Raw genomic sequence first — 27,185 nt, 5'->3', positions numbered from 1 at the left:
AGCCTGCTCTCAGGCCGGACTCGGGGAGAAGAACCCGCTCCAGGTATACTCCCAGTGATGGTCACGTACCTTACCTTGGTCATACCTGTATGGTGGTCTGGGAGCTCTTTTACTCCCCAAGCCTGGCCTTGACTTGTGAGAGCTTGGTCCACCAGGCTGTTGCATGGAGCGGCCCTCAGGCCCACATCCACTACAGCCCGGTTGGTCCGGCACTTCTTGACAAAAACTAATGAGCCTAGTGAACCTAAAACTAGGGAAGGACCAGTCAGGTGATATCCCAAGTTAAAAGCTAAATTGGGATGGATATATGTATATGGATATTCAGTGAAACGAACGAGTTTTTATTATTATTATTATTATTATTATTATTATTATTATTATTATTATTATTATTATTTTTCTACCACAGACGTGGCCACACATTTACAATGCTAACCAGGCACTCAGTATAGTGTGGAGGAACAGCTTGGATAAGGGGGAGATACCAGATGCACTTAAAGTAGCAGACATAGCCCCTCTACACAAGGGAGGGAGCAAAGCATTGGCAAAGAATTATAGACCAGTTGCACTAACATCGCACATCATAAAAGTATTTGAGAGAGTGATTAGGAGTCAGGTCACCAATTTCATGGAGACCAATGACCTTCACAACCCAGGCCAACATGGATTTCAAGCGGGAAGATCGTGCTCTCACAGCTACTTGAGCACTACGACAAAGTCACTGAGGCATTAGAAGAAAAACAGAATGCTGATGTGATATACACGGACTTCGCAAAGGCTTTCGATAAATGTGACCATGGCGTGATAGCACACAAAATGAAGTCAATGGGAATAACCGGTAAAGTAGGAAGCTGTATACTCAGTTTTCTGTCAAACAGGACTCAGCGAGTAACGGTCAACCATATAAAATCTAGTCCAAGTGCAGTTAAAAGCTCTGTACCTCAGGGTACAGTCCTTGCACCGCTGCTTTTCCTTATTCGCATATCAGATATAGATAAAAATACAAGTCACAGCTTCGTATCATCCTTCGCAGATGACAAAAATCAATATGAAAATTACCTCGGCTGAAGACATTGAAAATCTTCAAGCTGATATTAATAAAGTTTTCGACTGGGCATCAGAAAATAACATGATGTTTAACAGTGATAAATTCCAGGTACTCAGGTACGGTAAAAATGAGGACCTTAAACATAATACAGAGTACAAAACACAATCAAATGTACCCATAGTAGGAAAACAGCATGTAAAGGATTTGGGAATAATAATGTCTGACGACCTAACGTTTAAGGAGCATAACCAAGCAAATATTGCGACAGCCAGAAAAATGATAGGATGGATTACGAGAACTTTCAAATCCAGGGATCCCATCACAATGGTTGTACTCTTCAAGTCACTTGTGTTGTCCCGTCTTGAGTACTGCTCAGTACTCGCTTCCCCCTTCAGAGCAGGAGAGATTGCTGAAATAGAGGGAATACAGAGAACATATACGGCACGCATAGACGCAATAAAGCACCTAAATTATTGGGATCATCTCAGAGCCCTCCAAATGTACTCACTAGAAAGAAGACGAGAGAGATATCAAATAATATACACCTGGAAGATACTGGAGGGCCAAGTACCAAATCTACATAGTAAAATAACAACGTACTGGAGCGAACGATATGGAAGAAAATGCAGAATAGAACCAGTGAAGAGCAGAGGTGCCATCGGCACAATCAGAGAACACTGTATAAACATCAGAGGTCCGCGGTTGTTCAACGTCCTCCCAGCAAGCATAAGAAATATTGCCGGAACAACCGTGGACATCTTCAAGAGGGAACTAGATTTATTCCTCCAAGGAGTGCCGGACCAACCGGGCTGTGGTGGGTATGTGGGCCTGCGGGCCGCTCCAAGCAACAGCCTGGTGGACCAAACTCTCACAAGTCGAGCCTGGCCTCGGGCCGGGCTTGGGGAGTAGAAGAACTCCCAGAACCCTATCAACCAGGTATCAACCAGCATATATACATTTTCTTCTGTCCTCCATGGACAGGGTTAGAGATATGTTAAACATATAGTTCAAGGGTTTATTGAACAATCAACAACAGAAGGTGATTCGGTACTTTTAAAGTGCTAAGCTAACCTACATACGTAAATACATAGGTACACAGATTTACGTATGCCCTACATAAAGTGTTCGATGTCTTTTACATAGTGTCATTAATGTGCATTTACAAAGGTGAAATGTAATTCTGATCAGCTTCCATATATACTTTATACACTTACATATACATACACACACACACATACGTACATATACATATAACGAACGAGGGTGTGGGCCATGTGTGGCCATACCACAGCGAACTCCTCGGTAACTGTTACCGTGTGCTCCGTTCTGTATAGGGTATAGAGCACATGGCAAGCAGTACCTGTACAGTAAGCTGAGGCAATAGCGAAGATAACTGTGACCTGGTTGATGAGGACGTGATCCCCTTGTGCACCTACCTTACCTTGAGGTTACCTTGAGGTGCTTCCGGGGTTTAGCGTCCCCGCGGCCCGGTCGTCGACCAGGCCTCCTGGTTGCTGGACTGAGCAACCAGGCTGTTGGACGCGGCTGATCGCAGCCTGACGTATGAATCACAGCCTGGTTGATCAGGTATCCTTTGGAGGTGGATATCCTTTGGCCGACCCCTCTTGAACACTGTGAGGGGTCGGCCAGTTATGCCCCTTATGTGTAGCGGAAGCGTGTTGAACAGTCTCGGGCCTCTGATGTTGATAGTTCTCTCAGAGTACCTGTTGCACCTCTGCTTTTCAACGGGGATATTTGCACATCCTGCCATGCCTTCTGATCTCATGTGATGTTATTTGTGTGCGCAGGTTTGGGACCAGCCCCTCAATTAATTTCCACGTATAGATTATTATGCATCTCTCCCGCCTGCGCTCAAGGGAATACAGATTTAGGCTCTTTAGTCGGTCCCAGTAGTTTAGATGTTTTACTGAGTGGATTCATGCAGTAAAGGATCTCTGCACGCTCTCCAGGTCAGCATTTTCTCCAGCTTTGAAAGGTGCTGTCATTGTGCAGCAGTACTCCACTCTAGAGAGCACAAGCGTCTTGAAGAGTATCATCGGTACCAGTACAGTAAGCTGAGATTATCGACTTTCACGCTAACGGCAGCATCAGTCTCCAGTAGTTTCCTCCTGTTGTGGTTATCTTGAGGTTATCGCGATGATTTCGGAGCTTAGCGGGGACGCTAAGCTCCGAAAGCTCCGGTCCTCGACCAGGTCTGTTTTTGTTACACCCAGGAAGCAGCCCGTAGCATGTCTAACTCCCAGGTACGTATTTACTGCTAGTTAACAGGGGCATCAGGGTGAATAAAACATTTTGCCCATTGTCTCCGCCTCCACCGGGGATCGAACCCGGAACCTCAGGACTTCGAATGCGAAGCGCTGTCCACCCAGCTGTGAGGCGCCCTGGTAGCCTGGTGTTGTTGTGGTGGCCAGAGTGGAGGTGAGCCAGGTGCCACCAGTCACACACCAACACAACGTCTCTGATTACGAATGAATGAATGAATCTGCTCGTGTATTTACTATTTGAATTTGCTATTTGTCTGCAGAATCGAGCTATTTAGCTCTTGGACCCCGCCCTTCTAGCCAATCTATTTTTCTTTTATGTCTACTACATATATTAATCTCTTAACACATGCGCACACATCCCCAGGAAACAGCCCGTAGCAGCTGTCTAACTCCCAAGTACCTATTTACTGTTAGGTGAACAGGATCATCAGGATGAAAGAAACTGCCCATTGGTTTCCGCCTCCCCTGAGAATCGAACCCGGGCCATTCAGACTACGACCCCCCGAGCACTGTTCACTCATCTGCGAGGCAGTGCGTGCGTGCGTGCGTGCTGGTGTTTAGTGTAATTAAAAATTCCGGTGAATGGAATGTTAGTGTAATTATTGACAATTGTATTGTGTAACATTTCTCTCCTGGAGCCAACATGGCCGCCCAATTAGATCAAATTGCAAACTCCTGCAACAGGTTGTGTAATGGTTGCTGCAGAGACCAGAGAGGTAGTTCATAGTTCACGATTGGTGAGGCAGCTTGCACGACAGTGTGTAGTGGGGCCAGGTAGAGCGTACACATGTGTGTGTGGGTATATCCACACACGTGTGTGTGTGGGTATATCCACACACGTGTGTGTGTGGGTATATCCACACACATGTGTGTGTGTGGGTATATCCACACACATGTATGTGGGTATATCCACACACATGTATGTGGGGATATATTGTGCATGGTAATGTCCCGAGCATCCTATTAGAGCTGCGGTCACTGTTGTGAGTGGCGGTCACTGTTGTGAGTGGCGGTCACTGCTGTTGAGTGGCGGTAGTGTTGGAGGGTCGTGTGGTGACGAGGGTTAAGGCAACCCGTCCTCCTGTTTAGACAGTAACTATTGTGACGGGCGTCAATAGTCACGAATTTGTCCGTGCTTAACTTTTAGACGTCAGGGGCCAGATTCACGAAGCAGTTACGCAAGCACTTACGAACCTGTACATATTTTCTCAATCTTTGACGGCTGTGTTTATAATTATTAAACAGTTAATGAGCTCGCAAGCACCAGGAGGCTGTTTATAACAATAACAACAGTTGATTGGCAAGTTTTCATACTTATAAACTGTTTAATAAATGTAACCAAAGCCGTCAAAGATTGAGGAAAGATGTACACGTTCGTAAGTACTTGCGTAACTGCTTCGTGAATCCGGCCTCTGGTCAGGTCGTACGTCAGGCTGCAAGCAGCCGCGTCCAACAGCCTGGTTGTTAACATCAAGCAACCAACCAGAAGGCCTGGTCGACGGCCCGAAAACACCTCACGGTAACTATTAGGTAGATAGTAATATACTGATTAGTAAGGAATTCTGTAAAAAATATGAAGCTAAAAAACAATTAAATATTTTTAGGCCTAGTATAGCACACACATGTACTATATTAGGCCTAGGAAGGTTAGGTTAGTTTGTCTTTGCAACACAAGAACAAAAATAGTTCTCCCAGTTTGTCCGACTCAGTTGGGCCGGTTTCTAATTTCGTTGTGCGTGGGTCCTCATCTTACACTGTGGTCCTCATGGTTACTGTAAGTACTACCCAGGCAGGAGGATGGGCTGGATTAGGGCACCTTACAGGGCTCGAGTCCCGTGTGTGTGTGTGTGGGGGAGTAGTGTGTTTAAAAGCCGTGTGTGTGAGATGCGTCGTAGACCCCCAAGCCATGTATGCAGCATTATGGGTAATAAACTAACAATGAACAAATCCACAAGGGCCGTGACGAGGGTTCGAACTTACGCCCGAGAGGATCCCAGACGCTGCCTTAATCGACTGAGCTACGACATGGAAAAGAATTGCAACCGGTAAATCAACTTGACCTACCACGGATCCTGCAGTCTCTCAGACACACAAACCAGATTTTCTCAATTCCCCCCATTCACCCGACCTCTGCCAATAAGCTGTTCTACTTCGCCCTTACTTCACTACACACAGAAATCAGAATAGCGTGATGTCTGTGTGTAATAAACTAGTTATCTTGACTCGCCCGTGTTTATATTAGTGACCCCCCCCCCTCCCCCGTCTCTCCAGTATAATATGTCGATCCCATTACCTGCTTGATAGGGTTCTGGGAGTTCTTCTACTCCCCAAGCCCGGCCCGAGGCTAGGCTCGACTTGTGAGAGCTTGGTCCACCAGGCTGTTGCTGGAGCGGCCCGCAGGCCCACATATCCACTGTAGCCTGGTTGGTCCAGAACTTCTTGGAGAAAAGATCTAGTTTTCTCTTGAAGATGTTCACGGTTGTTCCGGCAATATTTCTTATGCTCGCTGGGAGGGTGTTTAACAACCGTGGACCTCTGATGTTTATACAGTGTTCTCTGATTGTGCCTATGGCATCCCATTACAGGGAGCCCTATTCATGCTAGCCCCACATCATGTAAATATTAATGGAATATAGTTGGGTAGTTACCTACCTAACAGGTTGAGTTAGACACCTCCAATATTCCAGTAGAATTCATTTGTGATATTGTGAAGAGTTGGTCCAGGAAGAGGAGTGTTAGACAGATTGTTCCCTTAACCGGTCCCTGTACCCGACCCCACCACCACCAGGCTGGGGGAGGGTGTACACTACATTCACGAAGCAGTTACGCAAGTACTTACCAACGTGTACATCTTTCCTCAATCTTTGACGGCTTTAGGTTACATTTATTAAACAGTTTTCAAGCATGAAAACGAAAACTAATCAGTCAACTACTGTTGGTGTTATAAACAGCCTCCTGGTTACTTCGGAGCTCATTAACTGTTTATTAATTGTAAACAAAGCCGTCAAAGATTGAGAAAAGATGTACAGGTTCGCAATTGCTTGCGAACCTGCTTCGTGAATCTGGCCCCTGGCAGTTCCCAGAGCACAGTTTGCTCCCTGGCTGAACTAGTCGTGATTAACTTCCTGGTTGGTTGCGCCTCTCTACTCTCGACAGTGTTTTTTTTTTTACCTGTAGTTTTTGCACAGCATTGGGGCGTTTGCGTCACCGTCGTGACGTGCTCGTTGCAATCAACGAGCGTCTATCTTGCATCTGCTTCTTTTTACGCCTCGAAGACACCAGTGTGTAGCGATGGACCACAAAATGTTGATGTGTATTTACTATTCACTACTGGATGTGAGCAGTTAAGGATTGGCGGCTAGTCAATACTCCCCGGCCAGGATACGAACCCAAGCCAAAATAGCTGGGGAAGCGTGAGGAGTGAGAGACCACTGCGCCAAACCTAACCTCGCGTGTCCAATCAGAGGGCTAATGCTCGCTGCCTTAAGCATAACTTAGCATATTTGAATTATCATACTAGGCCTATGAATGTTTGGTTTTCCGGACTATAAAGTTATAAGTACAGACAATGAACTTATGATAGTCCCTCACTCCATATTGGTTACTTTGGAACAAATAGTGGCACTTGAAGAGGCTGGGCTGTTGTGTACAGGTGGGAGGTGCGGCTGGCGTCGGGGGCTTGCCTGGACCATACCTGGAGAGGGTCTCAGGAGTTCTCCTCCCCGAGCCCTGCCTGGGGCCAGCTCGACTTGTGATAACTTGGTCCAACAGGCTGTTGTTACCAACTTTTCCTAGGCCCACATGTCCATAATAACCCGGGTGTTGGACGGCTTGCTGTGGCTACACTTGACAACTCTGCATATTGCAGGACACGGCACACTCCCTGTGTGCTCGTCTGAGGTGGCCGCAGACCCATACGACCAGAGCAAACCTGCTGGAGCCCTTGCCCTGCGCGCGCACGCCAACTATAGTAGTTAGGTGGCCTAGTAGATATTTATACATGTTATTAACACAAGAAGAAAAGATCACAGGTGTTTTGTACTGCATTTCTCCACACCGACAAGCCGCCATTAACACGTTTGGGCTGTCACTTTTTGCAAGAACTTATCCAGATCATTATCAGCTGAAGTCTTTAATAGAGCCAAGTGACGTGACGCCGCCAATATAATATTAGTGTGATCCCTGCTAGTCTTGAGGAGCGACGGGGCCGCTGCTGCTGGTGGCGGCTGTGAGTCTTGTGCTCCCACTATTCTCCGTGTTTACGAAATTGATCCTGGTTAATTGGCAGCCCTGAGAACGTTGACCTTATTTATTAATTTATTTAAATATATTTATATAAACGAAGGTCCATGTGATTGTGAGAGTACATCAGTGATTGTTGCATTCTTGCAAGGTCAATACCGCGCATAGCGTTATCTATAAAGGATCTTTACAAGAGGTAAACAAATAAGAGGTTGATCAACTGGCAGGGACATAGTAATGTCACCCTGGTGCTTCCATTGTACTACTTGAATTGATGTAGGCACGTATGTACAGAGAATCATCATGATATATATGATTTAATTCTGTATGTGACCTTGAGGTTACCTTGAGGTATTTTGAGGGTTTTTACCTTGAGGTCGACGGGAGAGTTTGGTGGAGAACTCCATTCACTTCACTGTAGTGTTTGCGGGTTATATATTAATTGGATTGCATGCCGGCTTCTCAACCACTCCACTCCCCTCCTCGACCACTCCACCCCCCTCCACAATCACTCCACCCCCCTCCACAACCACTCCACCCCCCTCCACAACCACTCCACCCCCCTCCACAACCACTCCACCCCCCTCCACAACCACTCCACCCCCCTCCACAACCACTCCACACCCACTCCACAACCACTCCACACCCACTCCACAACCACTCCACCCCCTTAACCGCTCCACTGCGGCACCTCACGCATCATGATCGTCCACCTGACACACCGTTAATCTGTGTGCTGGATTCTAAGAGTGTTCGACTCCCCGTTAACCTCTCACTAGCCCCCCCCCCCCCAGTCACCAGCATATATGCAACTGCTTAAGAAGCCTGTAACACTCCTTAATCATAGCACCTTTGTTCACATGTATGCAACAGTTGACCAACTTAGAAACTTCACAACCCCAAGTTGTTGTTGTTATAAACAGCCTCGTAGGGCTTCGGAACTCATGAACGGTTTTAGAAATGTAAACAAAGACACGATATTGGAATGATGTATTGACTTCGTCAGTGGTTGTGGAAATGTTTGATGGGTCTTCTGTATATTGGTATGATTATCAGGCCTTTGTGTGCTCTCGTGAGGGCCAGACAGGTCACTCAGACGGGACATTGTAAATTAGCGTGGGTACCTTACCTATTAGCATAGTCAAATTTACGATGCAGTTTACACTTGTAAACACACTTACATACAAATGCACTACACTTTCATGCCGAAACGCACCTGATTGTTTAAACACTATTAAGTAACCCAGACACGGCATTAGATGCTCTTCTGCCTACCTCTTTTCTTTCCCCTAGTGTCAGACTCCCTTTTCTCCTCGCCCTGCTGATCCCAATTCTCCTTAACGCTGTGATTCCTGTTCCTACTGCTGTAATTCCTATAGCTTGTGCTTTTTCTCTCCTGTGGATCATGTTCCTCTCGTTCTGTGCTGCTCTTCCGTCCAAGAGGACAACATACAGGCAGGTTGGATCCTTGTGTAGAGTACCTTGTGTCGCCTGAGACAACTGGTAGACATGTCTAGCTATGTACGCTGACGGTTATCTTGAAGTTATTTTGATGATTTCGGGGCTTAGTATCCCCGCGGCCCGGTCCTCGACCAGGCCTCCACCCCCAGGAAGCAGCCCGTGACAGCTGACTAACTCCGAGGTACCTATTTACTGCTAGGTAACAGGAGCATCAGGGTGAAAGAAACTGCCCATTGTTTCTCGCCGGCGCCCGGGATCGAAAAACAATGGGCAGATCTACAACTACAAACCTACAACGGTGCGGTAGAAAATATGTTCATAGATTCATTAATCAAATTTGTCAATTTTAGGAGTGACAGAAGATTTAATTATTTTCGTGTTGCGTCTTCCAGAACACCACAGGGACGGCAGTGTGAAGTCTCTGTCCTGTGTGACAGTGAATACCAGCATTATCCTCACTTTAATATGACTTAATCGAAATCCTCAGATTAGGCAAAATTGTAATTAATTTTGAAATAATAGATGTTAATAATAAGTGTGTGGTCCCTCGCCGCCGTTAAACTGCCTACCTTCCCACTTTCTCATAGGCCTCGACTAATCGTGCATGTGTGTGGGGGGGGGGGGGGGGGGGAATATGCGACTACGACAGTCAGCTCGGCCAGGCCGGGATGTCCAGGCGGCGCCTAAAGTGTGTGTGAACCGTTGCAGGAAAATTTGATCTTCACAGAGGCGCGCGCTTTGGAATATTTTAACTTGATTTGGTTTCAGCGAGGCTTTCCGTCGAATTTGTTTTATATTGTTGGTCTTGAGTGTTTATGTTGTGAGTGTTGGAGGTTATTGGTGGAGGCTATCCTTCAGTATCTGGACAGGACCAAGGGCGGCGTCTGAGGCTTTGTAATGGGTTATATTTGTGTTTACATCCAACACTACGGGCTCACCATAGCCCGTGCTACTTGGAACTGGACTGGAACTTTGTTCCAGCTAGCGAATCTTTAACAACAACAACAACATTTACACCTTGTCAACACAATCATGAGGGTGGCTGCAGGACCCAAGTAAATTCAGTAGAATTTTTGGTTGCAATTCTTATACCATGTCGTAGCTCAGTCTATTAAGGCGCGTCTGGGATGCTCTCGGACGGCGGTTCAAATCCTCGTCACGGCCCTTGTGGATTTGTTCATTTGATACATTACGCTATTGTGATTGCTGCGTGTAATGAATATTGTGATCATACCGTGCATAATTTCCCTCCAGAAAGTGGCCCCCTTCACCACCACACTCATAAAGCAAAATAAGAAATATTCAGGCACAAGCACAACTGGCGAGAGAAGTCAACCCATGTAACAATGTACTGAACATCGATTCCATTTAGGAAAAACGTATATAGTCTTGGGAGTGACTGCACGATATGACGCCTGATCAACCAGGCTGTGCTTAATACGTCAGGCTGCGAGCAGCCGCGTCCAACAGCCTGGTTGACCAGTCCAGCAACCAGGAGGCCCTTACAATTATTTATTATTTATTATTATTAATTATTATTTATTATTTATTATTATTATTATTATTATTATTATTATTATTATTATTATTATTATTATTATTCTACCACAGACGTGGCCAGACATTTACAATGCTAACCAGCATATATACATTTCTTCTGTCCTCCATGGACAGGGTTAGAGATGTGTTAAACATATAATTCAGTGATTTATTGAACAGTCAACCACAGAAGGTGATTGTAGTGCTTTTAAAATGTTAAGCTAACCTATAAACCTAAATACAGAGTTACGTCTGTCCTACATAAACAGTGTTCGAGGTGTCTTTTTACATAGCGTCATTAATATGCGTTTATAAAGGTGAAATTCAATTCTGACCAGCTCCGACCTTACTGTATACAAATACGCACACATATATATACACAGTGTTTTTTTTTTTTTTTTTGTGCCAGACCTGTCTCGTGCAGCACATATCAAGCGGATAACATCAGCGGCATATGCCAGGCTGGCCAACATACGAACGGCATTCAGAAACTTGTGTAAAGAATCATTCAGAACTTTGTATACCACATATGTCAGGCCAATCCTGGAGTATGCAGCCCCAGCATGGAGTCAATATCTAGTCAAGAATAAGACTAAACTGGAAAAGGTTCAAAGGTTTGCCACCAGACTAGTACCCGAGCTGAGAGGTATGAGCTACGAGGAGAGACTACGGGAATTAAACCTCACTTCGCTGGAAGACAGAAGAGTTAGGGGGGACATGATCACCACATTCAAGATTCTGAAGGGGATTGATAGGGTAGATAGACAGTTTATTTAACACAAGGGGAACACGCACAAGGGGACACAGGTGGAAACTGAGTGCCCAAATGAGCCACATAGATATTAGAAAGAACTTTTTTAGTGTCAGAGTGGTTGACAAATGGAATGCATTAGGGGGTGATGTGGTGGAGGCTGACTCCATACACAGTTTCAAGTGTAGATATGACAGAGCCCGATAGGCTCAGGAATCTGTACACCAGTTGATTGACGGTTGAGAGGCGGGACCAAAGAGCCAGAGCTCAACCCCCGCAAACACAACTAGGTGAGTACAACTAGGTGAGTACATACCTACACACGTCCACACACACACACACACACACATATATATAAATAGAAATATATAAATAAATAAATAGGAAGGGAGTACCACCTCTGGCTGGAAGAAGGGGGACCCTTAGCCTCGGAGGAAACCACACATAACGCATTGGAGGGAATGTTTAGGTCCCCTCCAAATTGTGTGTGTGTGTGTGTGTGTGTGTGTGTGTGTGTATATATATATATATATATATATATATATATATATATATATATATATTTTATATATATATAAATATATTATATATATATATAATTTATATATATATATATATATATATATATATATATATATATATATAATATATTTTATATATATAATATATAAATATAAAATGTTATATATATATAAATATAATTTATTTATTACACACATACACCTATGTGTCTCCTACTTTGACAGGGGTAAGATCGCTTCTATAAAAACTGATATTAAACAGGGGGCCTGGTCGAGGACCGGGCCGCACGGAAGCTAAGCCCCGTAACCATCACTTGGTAACCACAAAGTAAGGTGAGCTTGGGTACAAATACTTGTGGTAATATGGCACGAGTACCAGTGATAACGAGAACATGTGTAAGCTATATGGAAGGTTAAGGTCTCACACCTTCGCCCTGTGTGTTCTTGTATGTTCTTGATTGCCCGCTGATTAATATATATAGAAATTCTGATAAGGACTGTTCCTGAACAGATTGCCTGGATGTGTCGTATCTGGTCTTATCGATGATATTCTGGAGGGAGAGAAGAATTTTGCTCCCAAGATTGTAACCTTTCCTTGATTTTTTCTGCGGGTAGCCTAATATTATTTGTCTGAATGTCTGTGGGTATACTATTATTATTTGTCAATGTCTGTGGGTAGCCTATTATTTGTCTGAATGTCTGTGGGTAGCCTATTATTATTTGTCTGTTTTTGCCCTTAATTATAAAAGTATTTGTATGTACATTTGGTATAATATTTCATGTGTACAATACAGGAAGAAATGTGTGTGTTTCAACCAGAATGGTGAGTAATAGGTCGATTGTTTGTGATGTGTGTGTGTGAATATACATTAAGACGTTGTATTGAACGGATGCGAGTAGTTTGAGCTGCCTCAACCCTTGGTGTGTGTTAATTTATACCTTAATAAACGTGTTTCAGTTTCCTCCGCGTGTAGTGTAATGCGAGGTGATATACACGAAGGTTTGGTAACTTGTGGGTAAATCGGTGAACTAATGTATGTTAAATTGTAAATAATAATATCAGTTTAGGCGGTGAGTAATGAAGGTGTTTTCTTGTTTTCAGGCGTGATGTGTGTGTTGTGAGGGGTTGTGGAGGGCGACTGTGCAGGGCGTGTTGAGCGCCGCCCTCCGGACACTGGCTTAACATGACCAACGGCACCATGAGGCCCCTCACCTGGCCTCGCACCCTCACATGGCCTCTGCTGCTCCTGCTGGCGGCGCTCACAGCGCCCGCAGCTTCCGCCACTTCCGACTTCGACCCCGAGTTGGATATTATGGTGGAGCCGTCTCCCGTGTCTGCTACCGCCATCGTCGCCTCCGAGGACACGCACCTCCTGCAGGATGTCCTTGAGAACCTGCCGGGGAAGATAATGACCGAGGAGCCTCTGCTGGAGGAGGAGGTGGTTACATCAACGGAGCAAGTCTTGTCACAATTACCAGAGCCCAAGCCACGCATTGCGTATAGCCAGGCCTGGGTCAACAAAACCTACCGCGCCAAGGATGACTTCAACCCTCGCGGGATGGAACACTTGTACCTCATCACTAACCTCTTCCTCGACCTCGTCCATCGTGATCGGGAGATTCCTCCTCAACTCGGTATGTACACATCTAAATTGTTGCATAAAGTCTGGCGGTGCACTGGTTCTTGCAAGCCAGTCACTTGCAAGCCAGACACTTGCAAGCCAGTCACTTGCAAGCCAGACACTTGCAAGCCAGACACTTGCAAGCCAGTCACTTGCAAGCCAGACACTTGCAAGCCAGACACTTGCAAGCCAGTCACTTGCAAGCCAGACACTTGCAAGCCAGACACTTGCAAGCCAGACACTTGCAAGCCAGTCACTTGCAAGCCAGACACTTGCAAGCCAGTCACTTGCAAGCCAGTCACTTGCAAGCCAGACACTTGCAAGCCAGACACTTGCAAGCCAGTCAATTGCAAGCCAGACACTTGCAAGCCAGACACTTGCAAGCCAGACACTTGCAAGCCAGACACTTGCAAGCCAGACACTTGCAAGCCAGACACTTGCAAGCCAGACACTTGCAAGCCAGACACTTGCAAGCCAGACACTTGCAAGCCAGACACTTGCAAGCCAGACACTTGCAAGCCAGACACTTGCAAGCCAGACACTTGCAAGCCAGACACTTGCAAGCCAGACACTTGCAAGCCAGACACTTGCAAGCCAGACACTTGCAAGCCAGACACTTGCAAGCCAGACACTTGCAAGCCAGTCACTTGCAAGCCAGACACTTGCAAGCCAGACACTTGCAAGCCAGACACTTGCAAGCCAGACACTTGCAAGCCAGACACTTGCAAGCCAGACACTTGCAAGCCAGTCACTTGCAAGCCAGTCACTTGCAAGCCAGTCACTTGCAAGCCAGTCACTTGCAAGCCAGACACTTGCAAGCCAGTCACTTGCAAGCCAGACACTTGCAAGCCAGTCACTTGCAAGCCAGTCACTTGCAAGCCAGTCACTTGCAAGCCAGTCACTTGCAAGCCAGACACTTGCAAGCCAGTCACTTGCAAGCCAGTCACTTGCAAGCCAGACACTTGCAAGCCAGACACTTGCAAGCCAGACACTTGCAAGCCAGACACTTGCAAGCCAGTCACTTGCAAGCCAGTCACTTGCAAGCCAGACACTTGCAAGCCAGTCACTTGCAAGCCAGACACTTGCAAGCCAGACACTTGCAAGCCAGTCACTTGCAAGCCAGACACTTGCAAGCCAGTCACTTGCAAGCCAGTCACTTGCAAGCCAGACACTTGCAAGCCAGTCACTTGCAAGCCAGACACTTGCAAGCCAGACACTTGCAAGCCAGTCACTTGCAAGCCAGTCACTTGCAAGCCAGTCACTTGCAAGCCAGACACTTGCAAGCCAGTCACTTGCAAGCCAGACACTTGCAAGCCAGACACTTGCAAGCCAGACACTTGCAAGCCAGACACTTGCAAGCCAGACACTTGCAAGCCAGACACTTGCAAGCCAGACACTTGCAAGCCAGACACTTGCAAGCCAGACACTTGCAAGCCAGACACTTGCAAGCCAGACACTTGCAAGCCAGACACTTGCAAGCCAGACACTTGCAAGCCAGACACTTGCAAGCCAGACACTTGCAAGCCAGACACTTGCAAGCCAGACACTTGCAAGCCAGACACTTGCAAGCCAGACACTTGCAAGCCAGACACTTGCAAGCCAGTCACTTGCAAGCCAGACACTTGCAAGCCAGTCACTTGCAAGCCAGACACTTGCAAGCCAGTCACTTGCAAGCCAGTCACTTGCAAGCCAGACACTTGCAAGCCAGTCACTTGCAAGCCAGACACTTGCAAGCCAGACACTTGCAAGCCAGTCACTTGCAAGCCAGACACTTGCAAGCCAGACACTTGCAAGCCAGACACTTGCAAGCCAGACACTTGCAAGCCAGACACTTGCAAGCCAGACACTTGCAAGCCAGACACTTGCAAGCCAGTCACTTGCAAGCCAGTCACTTGCAAGCCAGACACTTGCAAGCCAGTCACTCTAACTCTTCTTCTTCTTCTTCTTCTAACATGACCATCAGAGCTTGCATCTAGTTAGTGACTTGACAATTGTTATTGTTTTTTAGATTTAACTACTGAGAATGGAATGTCCATGTAGTACGGGCTATATTGAGCCCGTAATTGAGTTGGGTTATTCGTGATAACCTTGTTACTGTGATATTTGGGTCAAAGTTTTAAATGGAGGCGGGGTATTCTTCTTTTCCACGGTTTCTTTCCCGCTTCTGTTTTAGCGCACTGGTTTAAATCGTGTTTAAGTCGTAACATTATCTTGGTGGCGGATATAGATGCACAGTATTCACTAATATGTCCCATTCTTCAAGTGCTTTTCTAATCACTGTTGTTGCTGTGGAATTTGCATCTAGTGCAGCTGGTCTTGTTGGATTAATGTTGAGTTTGATGCGCAGGGCTTCAGTAGCTTCACATTCCAATAAGTAGTGCAAGAGTGGCGCCTCTGCTTCTGTTCCACAGATGTGACACTCTTTAACTATTGGGTTCATTACCTCCCAGCAGCACTTGTAACCAAGTCTGAGTCTGTGTATGGCTACTGCAATGTCTCTGGATATCTTTTTGCCAGGCTTGAAAGAGTAGTACCCAGTGGCTTGTTCGTACCATATCGCAGTGGATCTTCCTTCCGCTACTTTGGCTCTGTGGCGACTTTTGATAGTTGAGAATACTTTCTTCTTGATTTGCTCCTTTATCTGTGAGAAGCTTGGAGGTATTTGAACCTGTACAACAGGTAGAGCAGTGGCAGTTTTTGCTAGTGAGTCTGCCTTTTCATTACCATCTATGCCAATGTGACTTGGTATCCAATTTAGGGTGATTGACAGCCCTAGATTATGGGCTTCTTTTCCTATATGTAAGATTTTCTGCAATGAGTTGTATATTATCTCGGTGTTGACTAGATAATGCCTGGAGCAAAGATTTAGTCGGTATGAATGATGACATCATGTAAATTATTCTCAATTGTATAGTTTATGGCCTCCTTCAGGGCATATAATTCTGTTTACAATGTTGAGCACCCACTATTCATGCTCCAGTAAGCTTCATGGTTGGTAGTGTAAACTGCTGCCCCAGCAGAACCTCTTTCTTGATTTTTTTTTTGAGAGAGTTGTTACATTCTTGTAGAGCCACTAGTACGCGTAGCGTTTCGGGCAGGTCCCTGGAATACGATCCCCGCCGCGAAGAATCGTTGTTACAACCAAGTACCCATTTTACTGTTGCGTTAAACAGAGGCTATAGTTAAGGATTTGTGCCCAGTAAATCCTCCCCGGCCAGGATACGAACCCATGACAAAGCGCTCGCGGAACGCCAGGCGAGTGTCTTACCACTACACCACGGAGACTGGCACGAGTCCCCGTGGTCTCCCCGTGGAACTGGTTCATCTGTGAAGACGAGTCGTTGTAGGTCTTGAGATGGTTCCCATTTGTTGTTCTGTAACAGCTTTGAGCCTCTGCGAGTCATATGTTGATTTTTTTAACTGGTAATCCTTCAATGATTATCTTTAGACTCGAGTCTTCCCATGGAGTCCACTTCCACTAACACGATAACATCATTTATATTTGCCAACATCCAGGGTATAAAAACACGCAAATCCAACAAAGTTCACTTTATAGATGGTCTCCTTCATGAGGCAAATGCAGTGTTTGCAGCCCTAACGGAAACTCACACAAAGGACTACCTTGATGGTGAAATATGGATCTCAGAATACAATCTCTTCAGATGTGATAGGAAACACCGGCTTCAGGGTGGGGTCAGCCTCTACATCAAAGACACACTCATCTGTACTGAGCTGCTAAACACCTCAAATGATATGGTGGAAGTGCTGATAGTCAAAATAGAGATCCTAAATGTAGTTGTTGTCCTTGTATATAAGTCACCGGAGGCAAACCCTCAGCAGTTTAAAGACCAACTAATGAAAATAGAGCACTGCTTGGAAAACCTCACAAATCCAGCTCCGAACATCATCCTGCTTGGGGACTTCAACCTACGGCACCTGAAATGGAAGCACCTGGCTAATACAGTAATATCAGAAAGAATACCAGGATGTAGCCTAAATGAGCAGGCACATGCAAATGACCTGCTACGGATGTGCGATAGGTTTGCCTTAAACCAGCAAATAGTAGAACCAACTAGGAAGGAGAACACGCTGGACCTCATTTTCACTAATAATGATGAGTTGATCGGGAACATAATGATTACAAATACCTGTTACTCAGATCACAACTTAATTGAAGTTCTGACAACCATGGGGAATGGACCTTCAAAACCAGTCCAGATTCCCGGTGGAGGAGATTTCAGCAAATTCAACTTCAATAATAAACGGATAAACTGGGAGCAAATAAACCAGGACTTCACAGAAATAAACTGGGAAGAACAGCTAGGAAATGCAAACCTGAACCAGTGCCTGGAAAAAATAAGCTCAGTAGCACTAGAGATATGTTCAAACCGCATACCCCTAAGAAAAAAGAGAGAGATGCAGATTGGAACGGGAACGTCGTTCCCTATATAGGCGAAGAAAACGAATCGCGGAACAACTTGAGAGTCGCACCCTATCTCAAGAACGGCGAAGAAGGTTAGGTAGAGAAATAGAAACAATTGAACTCAAGCTACAAGAATCATACAAAACCCAGGAGAGGCAAAGAGAGCAAAAGGCCATCAGTGAAATAGAGAGAAATCCGAAATATTTTTTCTCCTATGCAAAATCAAGATCAAAAACCACATCTAGTATCGGGCCCCTGCGAAAGGGAGATGGAACTTTCACAGATGACAACAAAGAAATGAGCGAGTTACTGAGGAAGCAGTACGACTCTGTTTTCAGTGAGCCATTAAATGCACTAAAGATTGATAACCCAAATGAATTTTTCATGGATATGATACCAACATCAAATCATATATCAGACGTCGCCCTATCCCCACTAGATTTTGAAGAAGCCATAAACAGTATGCCTATGCACTCTGCACCAGGCCCGGATTCTTGGAACTCCATATTCATCAAGAACTGTAAAAAACCACTATCGCAGGCCCTTCACATTCTGTGGAGACAAAGCCTAGATACTGGCGTTATCCCTGACATACTAAAAACAGCAGAGATAGCACCACTCCATAAAGGAGGAAATAAGGCAGAGGCAAAAAATTACAGACCGATAGCACTAACATCGCACATCATAAAAATTTTTGAGAGAGTGCTAAGAAGTAAGATCACAAAATACATGGAATCACAGCATCTCCATAACCCCGGACAACATGGTTTCAGAACAGGGCGCTCTTGCCTGTCGCAGTTGCTGGACCACTATGATATGGCATTAGATGCTATGGAAGACAAACAAAACGCTGATGTAATTTACACAGATTTCGCAAAAGCTTTTGATAAATGTGACCATGGTGTTATTGCACATAAAATGCGTTCAAAAGGAATTACCGGGAAAATAGGCAGATGGATCTACAATTTCCTGACTGACAGAACCCAATGTGTAATAGTCAACAAAATAAAATCCAGCCCATCAACAGTGAAGAGCTCAGTCCCCCAGGGTACTGTGCTTGCTCCAGTACTTTTTCTCATCCTCATATCGGACATAGACCAGAACACAACCTATAGCACTGTATCATCCTTTGCAGATGACACTAGGATTTTCATGAGAGTTGGCAACATAGAGGACACGGCAAACCTCCAATCAGATGTAGATCAGGTCTTTCTATGGGCTACAGAAAATAATATGGTATTCAACGAGGATAAGTTTCAGCTCATGCGCTACGGAAAAATTGAAAATATAAAAACAGAAACCACGTACAAAACGCAGGCAAGTCATAACATAGAACGAAAAGGCAATGTAAAGGACCTGGGTGTACTCATGTCGGAAGACCTTACCTTTAAAGAACACAATAAAGTAGCCGTCACAACTGCAAGAAAAATGACAGGTTGGATAACAAGAACTTTTCACACTAGAGATGCTATACCGATGATGATACTTTTCAAAACGCTTGTGCTCTCTAGAGTGGAGTACTGCTGCACAATGACAGCCCCTTTCAAAGCTGGAGAAATTGCTGACCTAGAGAGCGTGCAGAGATCCTTTACTGCTAGAATCCACTCAGTAAAACATCTAAATTACTGGGACCGACTAAAGAGCCTAAATCTGTACTCCCTTGAGCGCAGGCGGGAGAGATACATAATAATTTACACGTGGAAAATAATTGAGGGGCTGGTCCCAAACCTGCACACAGAAATAACACCACATGAGACCAGAAGACATGGCAGGATGTGCAGAATACCCCCGTTGAAAAGCAGAGGTGCAACAGGTACTCTGAGAGAGAACTCTATCAACATCAGAGGCCCGAGACTGTTCAACACGCTTCCACTACACATAAGGGGCATAACTGGCAAACCCCTCACAGTGTTCAAGAGAGAACTGGATAAGCACCTCCAAAGGATACCTGATCAACCAGGCTGTGACTCATACGTCAGGCTGCGAGCAGCCGCGTCTAACAGCCTGGTTGATCAGTCCAGCAACCAGGAGGCCTGGTCGACGACCGGGCCGCGGGGACACTAAGCCCCGGAAGCACCTCAAGGTAGCCTCAAGGTAGGAGGAGGCTGCCGAAAGTGTTGATATGGTCTATCTTCCCATTTGTTTTTAATGGTCCATTTCAAGTCCACTTTCTCTAGAATCTTCACTAGATTATCCGTCCATGCACTTGTTCTATATTGAAGGTTTCTGTGAAGCGATCTGTGTATGCTGTCTTTGATTGACAGTCTGGCGGTGGTTCCAACAAGTTGTGCTGTTATGGTGGCTATCCTTTGTTGGATCCTGTTTTCTAAGGCTGGTAAGCTGGTTTCCATTCTTAGATTCCCTGGACGCGTCCATATAGGTGCTCCCAGCATTGTTCTGAGAGCATCATTTTGAGACACTTCCAGTTTCTCCCACTGGTTATCACTGAGGAATGTAAGAGCAGGAGCAGCATAGTCGATGAGTGACCTAACTGCTTGAATGTACAGTAGTACATTTTGAGTACTGGTAGAGATGCACCCTCTCCATCCCCGACCCTCCAAATGTTGGGGCACCATTCCTTTCCCCCCGTCCTATCCCAAATCCTTATCCTGACTCTTTCCAAGTGCTATATAGTCGTAATGTCTTTGTGCTTTCTTCTGATAGTTGAGTGAATTTCAACTGGTTGTCTATTATGACTCCAAGGTGTTGAAAAGAGGTAACCCACTCAATTTCATGTCCTTGTATTGCCAGTCTGACGTCTTGAGTTCTCATTTTAACGGCCATAGCTTTTGTTTTATTGGTTTATTTTCACTGCTATGCGTTCCGCTTCCCTGCTGATAATATCTAGGCATTTTTGTGCACGTTTCCTGGCACCTTTGCCATTGATGACCACAAAGTCGTTTGCGCATAGTTAAGCAGTTTGGCTTTTGGTAACTTGAGCTTCATGTATTGCTCCATGAGATAGTTGAAGAGGAAGGGACTTAGTATACCTCCCTGCGGAGTCCCATTTTCCAGCACCTTTGAGGAGGAGGATTTCCTTGGAATTTGACTTTAGCTTCTCGGTTAAGCAGGCTTTCTTTGGCAAAGGAAAGAGCGTGTCCTTTGATTTCCTTATCCACCAGGCAGCACAGTGTAGCTGGAGCACTGGCTAACTCGAATGCTTTTTCTAGGTCCAGAAAAATAAGGATTCCAGGTTTGTCATTGATTTGATCCAAGAGGGAGGTAAGGCATTCTGTGGTTCCAACACCTTTTCTGTAAGCAAACATATTTTGATGTAATGGACTGGCTTTCCAGCCAATTCCATTAAGAGCCATTCTTTCCGCAGTTTTAGCCAGACAGCTTGTTAATGAGATGGGTCTTTGATTTCCTGGGTCTTTAGGTTTTGGAATGGGAACAATAATTGCACTGTTCCAAGAGAGTGGTCGAGTTCTTGTCACCCATACTCTGTTGATGAGATTCAAGAAGGCTTCTTCACCCTTTTCTCCTAGCTTGGCCAGCATGTAAGTGATTTTGTCCTCGCCTGGAGCTGTGTTTTGAGTTTTCTTTGTAGAACTTCTGAGTTCTTTCAAATTGAAAGGTTGGTCTAGTTCGTCAGGTAAGGCTAAAGCATCATCTGTTTTTTTCCATCTTGCTGCTTGAAGTCTTTGTTGGTGAGTCAGAGTTGCTTGAGGAAGTTGAGTGGAACTGGCTCTTGAAGCAAATAGATTTGCTAACCTTTCTGCTTCTTGCTCTGGATGAACATGGTGCGGCGGAGCAGGAGGCGATTTTCCTTTGGCCTTGTTGATCTGCCTCCAGATGTCGGCCAAGGATGTAGGCTGATTTAGCTTGGCACACCACTCGAGCCATTTTTCTCCGATTTTTGCAGTTTCTTCGTGCACATGATCTCGGACAGCTCTAAGAAGTCCTAGATTAGCTTCGGTTCTATCTCTTCTGAAATTCTTTCGTGCATAATTCAGTCTGTAATGTTGTTTTTTGATCCCATCACAGTAATACCAAGGGACTTTGTTGTTGGGTAATTGTTTTCCTCTTGGGGATGGCGTGATAGGCTGCGCTATGTATTGCATATCTTGAGGTTATCTTGAGATGATTTCGGGGCTGTGTGTCCCCGCGGCCCGGTCCTCGACCAGGCCTCCTCCCCCAGGAAGCAGCCCGTAGCAGCTGTCTAACTCTCAGGTACCTATTTGATGCTAGGTAATGGGGGCATCAAGGTGAAAGAACATTTTGCCCATTTGTCTCCGCCTCCATCGGGGATCGAACCCGGAACCTAAGGACTACGAATCCGAAGCGCTGTCCACCCAGCTTTCAGGCGCCTTTTACTAAAAGACGCATTTACTAAATCTTTTTCCATCTCTTCAGTGTTGTGAGGAGGAGTGTCGTTTTGGTGCCAAGTTTAGAGAGATTCCTGAAACTTCGTCCAATCTGCTTTGATAAAGTGCCACCCGGGCTCGGGAGCTGGAGGTCTGGGTGCTGGTGCTATATGAGTAACTGTTCTTGTAGCAAAGTGGTCACTAGTCAGTACATGGGAAAATTTTAATTTTTTTCCGTAGCGCATGAGCTGGAACTAATCTTCGTTAAACACCATATTATTTTCTGTAGCCCATTGAAAGACCTGATTTACATCTGATTGGGGGTTTGCCGTGTCCTCTATGTTGTCTACTCTCATAAAAATCCTAGTGTCATCTGCAAAGAATGACAGTATTATAGACTGTGTCCTTGTCTATGTCCGATATGAGGATGAGAGAAAGTACTGGAGCAAGCACAGTACCCTGGGGGACTGAGCTCCTCACGGCTGATGGGCCGGATTTTATTTTGTTTACTATTACACATGGGTTCTGTTGGGAAATTATAGATCCATCTGCCTATTTTTACGGCAATTCCTTTTGAATGCATTTTGTGTGTAATAACACCATGGTCACATTTATCGAAGGCTTTTGCGAAATCCGTGTAAATTACTTCAGCGTTTTGTTTGTCTTCCATGGCTTTGTTTTAAATATGTTGGGAATAACGCCAGTATCTAGGCTCTGACTTTACAAAATGTGAGGGGCCTGCGATAGCGTTTTTTTTTTAAATTCTTCATGAGTGAGTTCCAATAATCAGGGCCTGGTGCAAAGGCATACTGTCTATTGCGTCTTCAAAATCCAGTAGGGATAGTGTGATACCTGATATATGGTTTGATGTTGGCATCACATCCACGAAAAATTCATTTGGGTTATCAATCTTTAATGTGTTTAGTGGCTCGCTGAAAACAGAGTCGGACTGATTTCTCAGAATTTAGCTAGTTTCTTTGTTGTCATTGGTGAAAGTTCCATCTCTCTTTCGCAGGGGCCCGATACTAGATGTAGTGTCTGATCTTGATTTTGCATAGGAGAAAAAATCCTCATCCACCCTCCCAGCATACCTGTTTGGTGGATCTGGACGGTCCAATCCATCTTTTGGGGACGGGGGGGGGGCGGTTGTACCAGCTAAATTTCGAAGTTTTATGTATGTTTCCATTTTCAAATGATTCAGCTTTGTTCTATATATATATATATTTTCTGTCTCCGATGTTTGGAATTTGTTGTATAATATCAAGTATTTGGAACTATCCTTTCGAAATATTACATTTTTACATCTATGGTTCGTTGAGCGCAGGCGGGAGAGATATATAATAGTTCACACGGGGGGAAATACTAAAGGGACAGGTTCCAAATTTGCCCCCCGTAGATAAGACATGAGACCAGAAGGCATGGCAGGATGTGCAGAATACCCCCGTTGTTGGGCAGAGGTGCAACAGGTGCTCTGAGGGAGAACTATCAACATCAGAGGCCCGAGACTGTTCAACACTCTCCCTCTACACACAAGGGGCATAATTGTCAGGTCGTTCTCGGTGTTCAAATGGTAACTCGATAAACACCTGCAAGGGATACTTGATCAACCAGGCTGTGTTTCATACTTTAGGCTGCGAGCAACTGCGAGTAACAGCCTGGTTGATCAGACGGGAACGTTGATCTCCGGAGCCACCAGAAGGTGACCCCTTAACGGATAAGTTGCAATATGGTTGATTACATCATACTTAATTATGACTGAACTCTGCAAGGTGGAATACTGGAGGTGTGGGCGGGGAGGGAATACGGCAGGGAGGCAGGCAGGTGTGGGCGTGGGCGTGGGCTTGGGGGAGGTAGGGGCAGGACAGGGGGAGGGGATGAAAATACGAGTTGTCCTGCCATGAGTGTGATCGCCAAGGTCAGCTGGTGGACACGTGGTCGACCACACCTGCTGGCTGGCGGCGGCACCAGCCTACCTACCATATCGTTCTAAGGTTCTATACAAAGCGGTGAGTTGGGGTCATGTTAGTGAATGATTTTTGGTTTTGTTATTTACATGTGCATTTGTGCAGCTTCCCTGGACTATATGAATTGGAGTACAGTGTGTCAAAAAGCTAGCTACGTGATGCTAAAAAAAATCCCCATCACACAGGATGGTTAGTCATACAGAGGCAGAGAATTCGTTGCAATGGTTACCTTACCTTGAGGTTACCTTGAGGTGCTTCCGGGGCTCAGTGTCACCGCGGCCCGGTCGTCGACCAGGCCTCCTGGTTGCTGGACTGATCAACCAGGCTGTTAGACGCGGCTGCTCGCAGCCTGACGTATGAGTCACAGCCTGGTTGATCAGGTATCAAAATCAGTATCATGTTACTGACAAAAAATCTACAGGCGTGTTCCCCCCTTCTTCCACGATCACACACTTATCGTTGCCCGGCCACCATCTCCACACCCACCCTGCTCGCAGCATATGCCCCGTCCCGGCGTGCCCCGTCCCGGCGTGCCCCGTCCCGGCGTGCCCCGTCCCGGCGTGCCCCGTCCCGGCGTGCCCCGTCCCGGCGTGCCCCGTCCCGGCGTGCCCCGTCCCGGCGTGCCCCGTCCCGGCGTGCCCCGTCCTGTGGTAAGAGGGAAGCCGAAGCCCTGCTGGTGGCGGCGGGCGGGGGCTTGCGTCGTCTGGCCGTCATGAGAGATGCCATACAAGGTTGTGACCCGGGCCTTGGTTCACCTGGCTAGGGATTACTGTGGAGACAATCTCGTAGAAAATTATTCACGCTTGTATTCTGCGGATACAACTATACGAACCGAATGTTGGTGTGCAACAGCAGCAGTAATATCCACCACCTTACCCGGGTGAAGGAGAGGGACCAACGTGCCCGGGCCCCCGGCGGCTTGTACAGTAGTCACCTAGCCTTTACCTGTCTCTAGGCAACCCATCCTCCGAATTGACAGTACGATTTAATACTAAGTGTAATAAGTACACTTTCTTACTGTAATAAGCAGTGCATAATTGCACTTATGGGGCTGTTACATTGACCCAACTCCCTCCCCCGCTTTAATAATTCTCGTTTTCTGTTAAGTCACTCAGAATTTTAGGATGACGTTTTCAATTTCGACTTACGATACACAAGTTTTAAATATCAGGAATTTCTTTTTCAGGTTAATTAAACAATATAGACTTTATACAAAATTTTAAAATATCCTGAGTTACTTTACAATTTATTGATATATTTTAGTTTTGTTTTATTAGTTTTATAAAACTGTAATATCAATATAGCTATAGGTTAAGTACTAATTGTAATTAAGAAGCAATAAAATTATTATCTTCAAAAACTAAGACGGTTAGGTGAGGTTGTGGTTTTCTTTTCAGTTTTTCAGGTAAACTCAAATATTCACAATATATCTAACAGTACGATTTAATACTAAGTGAAAATAAGTACAATTCCTGACTGCTATGAATAGTACATAATTGCACTTATTTGTCTCCTTACATTTACCACCCCATTTTTGGAGGACGGGCTGCTCTAGGAGCCGGTCTTTATCCAGGGACGCCGGTCTCCCTGCCATCGTGCAGTTTCGTAAAGACTGTTTAATGTTTTTATTCATATTGAACAGACTCAGTCTTGGCCAAGTATTGAAAGTATGCAAAGATGAAAAATTGCAGCACTTGCATCACTGGCAGATGTTTTTCCATCCTGATCATCTCATGCCCACCGAGAAATTGATCACACTCAACGCCCGTGATCAATTTGCTGTTAAATTATGTATCCATCCTTGCTATCTACCGGTTCTTGGTTCCAGGGATCAATGTCTCCGTGGCTCGGTCTCTGATCGGGCCACGCTGGTTGGTGGTCTGATGTATGGGAGGGTTTCGAGTGTTCTGCTACTATTACCCGTGGACCTCCAATGGTGCCTATGGCACTTTTACTCCTCATTGGTCTATTTTGCATTTCCTTCCGTATCTTTTGCTCTAGTTTGTTATTCAACTATGCAAATTTTGGACCTGCCTGTTGGACGCGGCTGCTCCCAAATTGACGTATGAATCACACAGCCTGGTTAATGAGGTATCCTTTGGAGGTGTTTAGCAAGTTCTTTGTTGAACACAGAGGTCGGCCAGCTTTACCCTTTGTTTAGAGGGAGTGTGTTGAAAATCAAGTGGACCAACCTGGTTGATCCAGCTTTTCTTGCAGAAACTTGGGATGTTCCTCGCACACGTCCACTTTTGTACGGCCATATTTCTTAGGTAATGGTGAGAGGTTGTTATATAGCCGTGGGCCTCTGATGCTTCATGTTCAGTGTTGGGAGGACACGACCGCGTCTCCGAGGCCTCTCCGACACTGGAAGCACGCCGCTTCAACTGCTTGGTTGACGTTTAGGTGTTGTATAGTTGTCGGGCTTGGTCAAGATTTCCTACATAAGACAAAATACTCTTGCCACCTCCAGTATCTGTGGGCGTCGACCCCTCTAGGATTATGTAATGGAGATGAGGGAGACATTTGTCAAAAATGACAAAGATGCTTAGGTAGTGAGGCCCTTGAAGCCAAGGTTGACGGCAAGATGGCCACTCTTCTCTCCATGTGTATACCTGTCTGCTCTTACACTACGCCGGTCTGGGGAATGTAGAAGCTCACATACACATCTACCAAAGAATAGTGACCACTTCGCGGCCCCTTCATAAAGATTGGCAGTTCTGGCCTGGCAGAGGAACTGTTCTTTCACGAGATAAGGGCAGCAGTAGTGGCAACATTGGTGCACACTTGAAAGGCAGCTGGACAGTCTGGCAAGCAGACAGTGCAGAGTTGGCAACAGGACCGGCTGCCAGCGGGACGATGGCAACGGCAGCCAGGGTGTGGAGGACGAGGCTGTCGGGTCGCCCGTAAAATGAACGACAACATATAGAAGTTGGGACCCGCGTAACGAACTGTAGTAAATCTTGCCTGATGGTCTCCCGCGCCTCTGCCTCCACGCTCCGGGGGAGGGGGGGGGGGAGGCGTT

The 27,185-nt window shown here is 45.7% G+C and overlaps 1 protein-coding gene across 38 annotated transcripts in view; it reads left to right on the top strand.

The window, feature by feature from the left end:
- The window catches only part of LOC123768787 (prominin-1), a 274,739-nt gene that overhangs the window by 130,947 nt on the left and 116,607 nt on the right, over positions 1–27,185 (top strand). For all 38 annotated transcript variants that reach the window (XM_069317047.1, XM_069317036.1, XM_069317029.1 and 35 more), the window contains exon 2: positions 12,950–13,482. In XM_069317047.1, the coding sequence (XP_069173148.1) occupies positions 13,032–13,482 (451 nt within the window). In that variant the 5' untranslated portion in view covers positions 12,950–13,031. The remainder of the gene's footprint in view (positions 1–12,949; positions 13,483–27,185) is intronic.

This window comes from Procambarus clarkii, chromosome 86, assembly GCF_040958095.1.
Source record: "Procambarus clarkii isolate CNS0578487 chromosome 86, FALCON_Pclarkii_2.0, whole genome shotgun sequence".
NCBI classification, from domain to species: Eukaryota; Metazoa; Arthropoda; class Malacostraca; order Decapoda; family Cambaridae; genus Procambarus; species Procambarus clarkii.
Note: the sequence above shows the minus strand (reverse complement) of the source record. Positions and strands in the feature narration are given on the sequence as shown.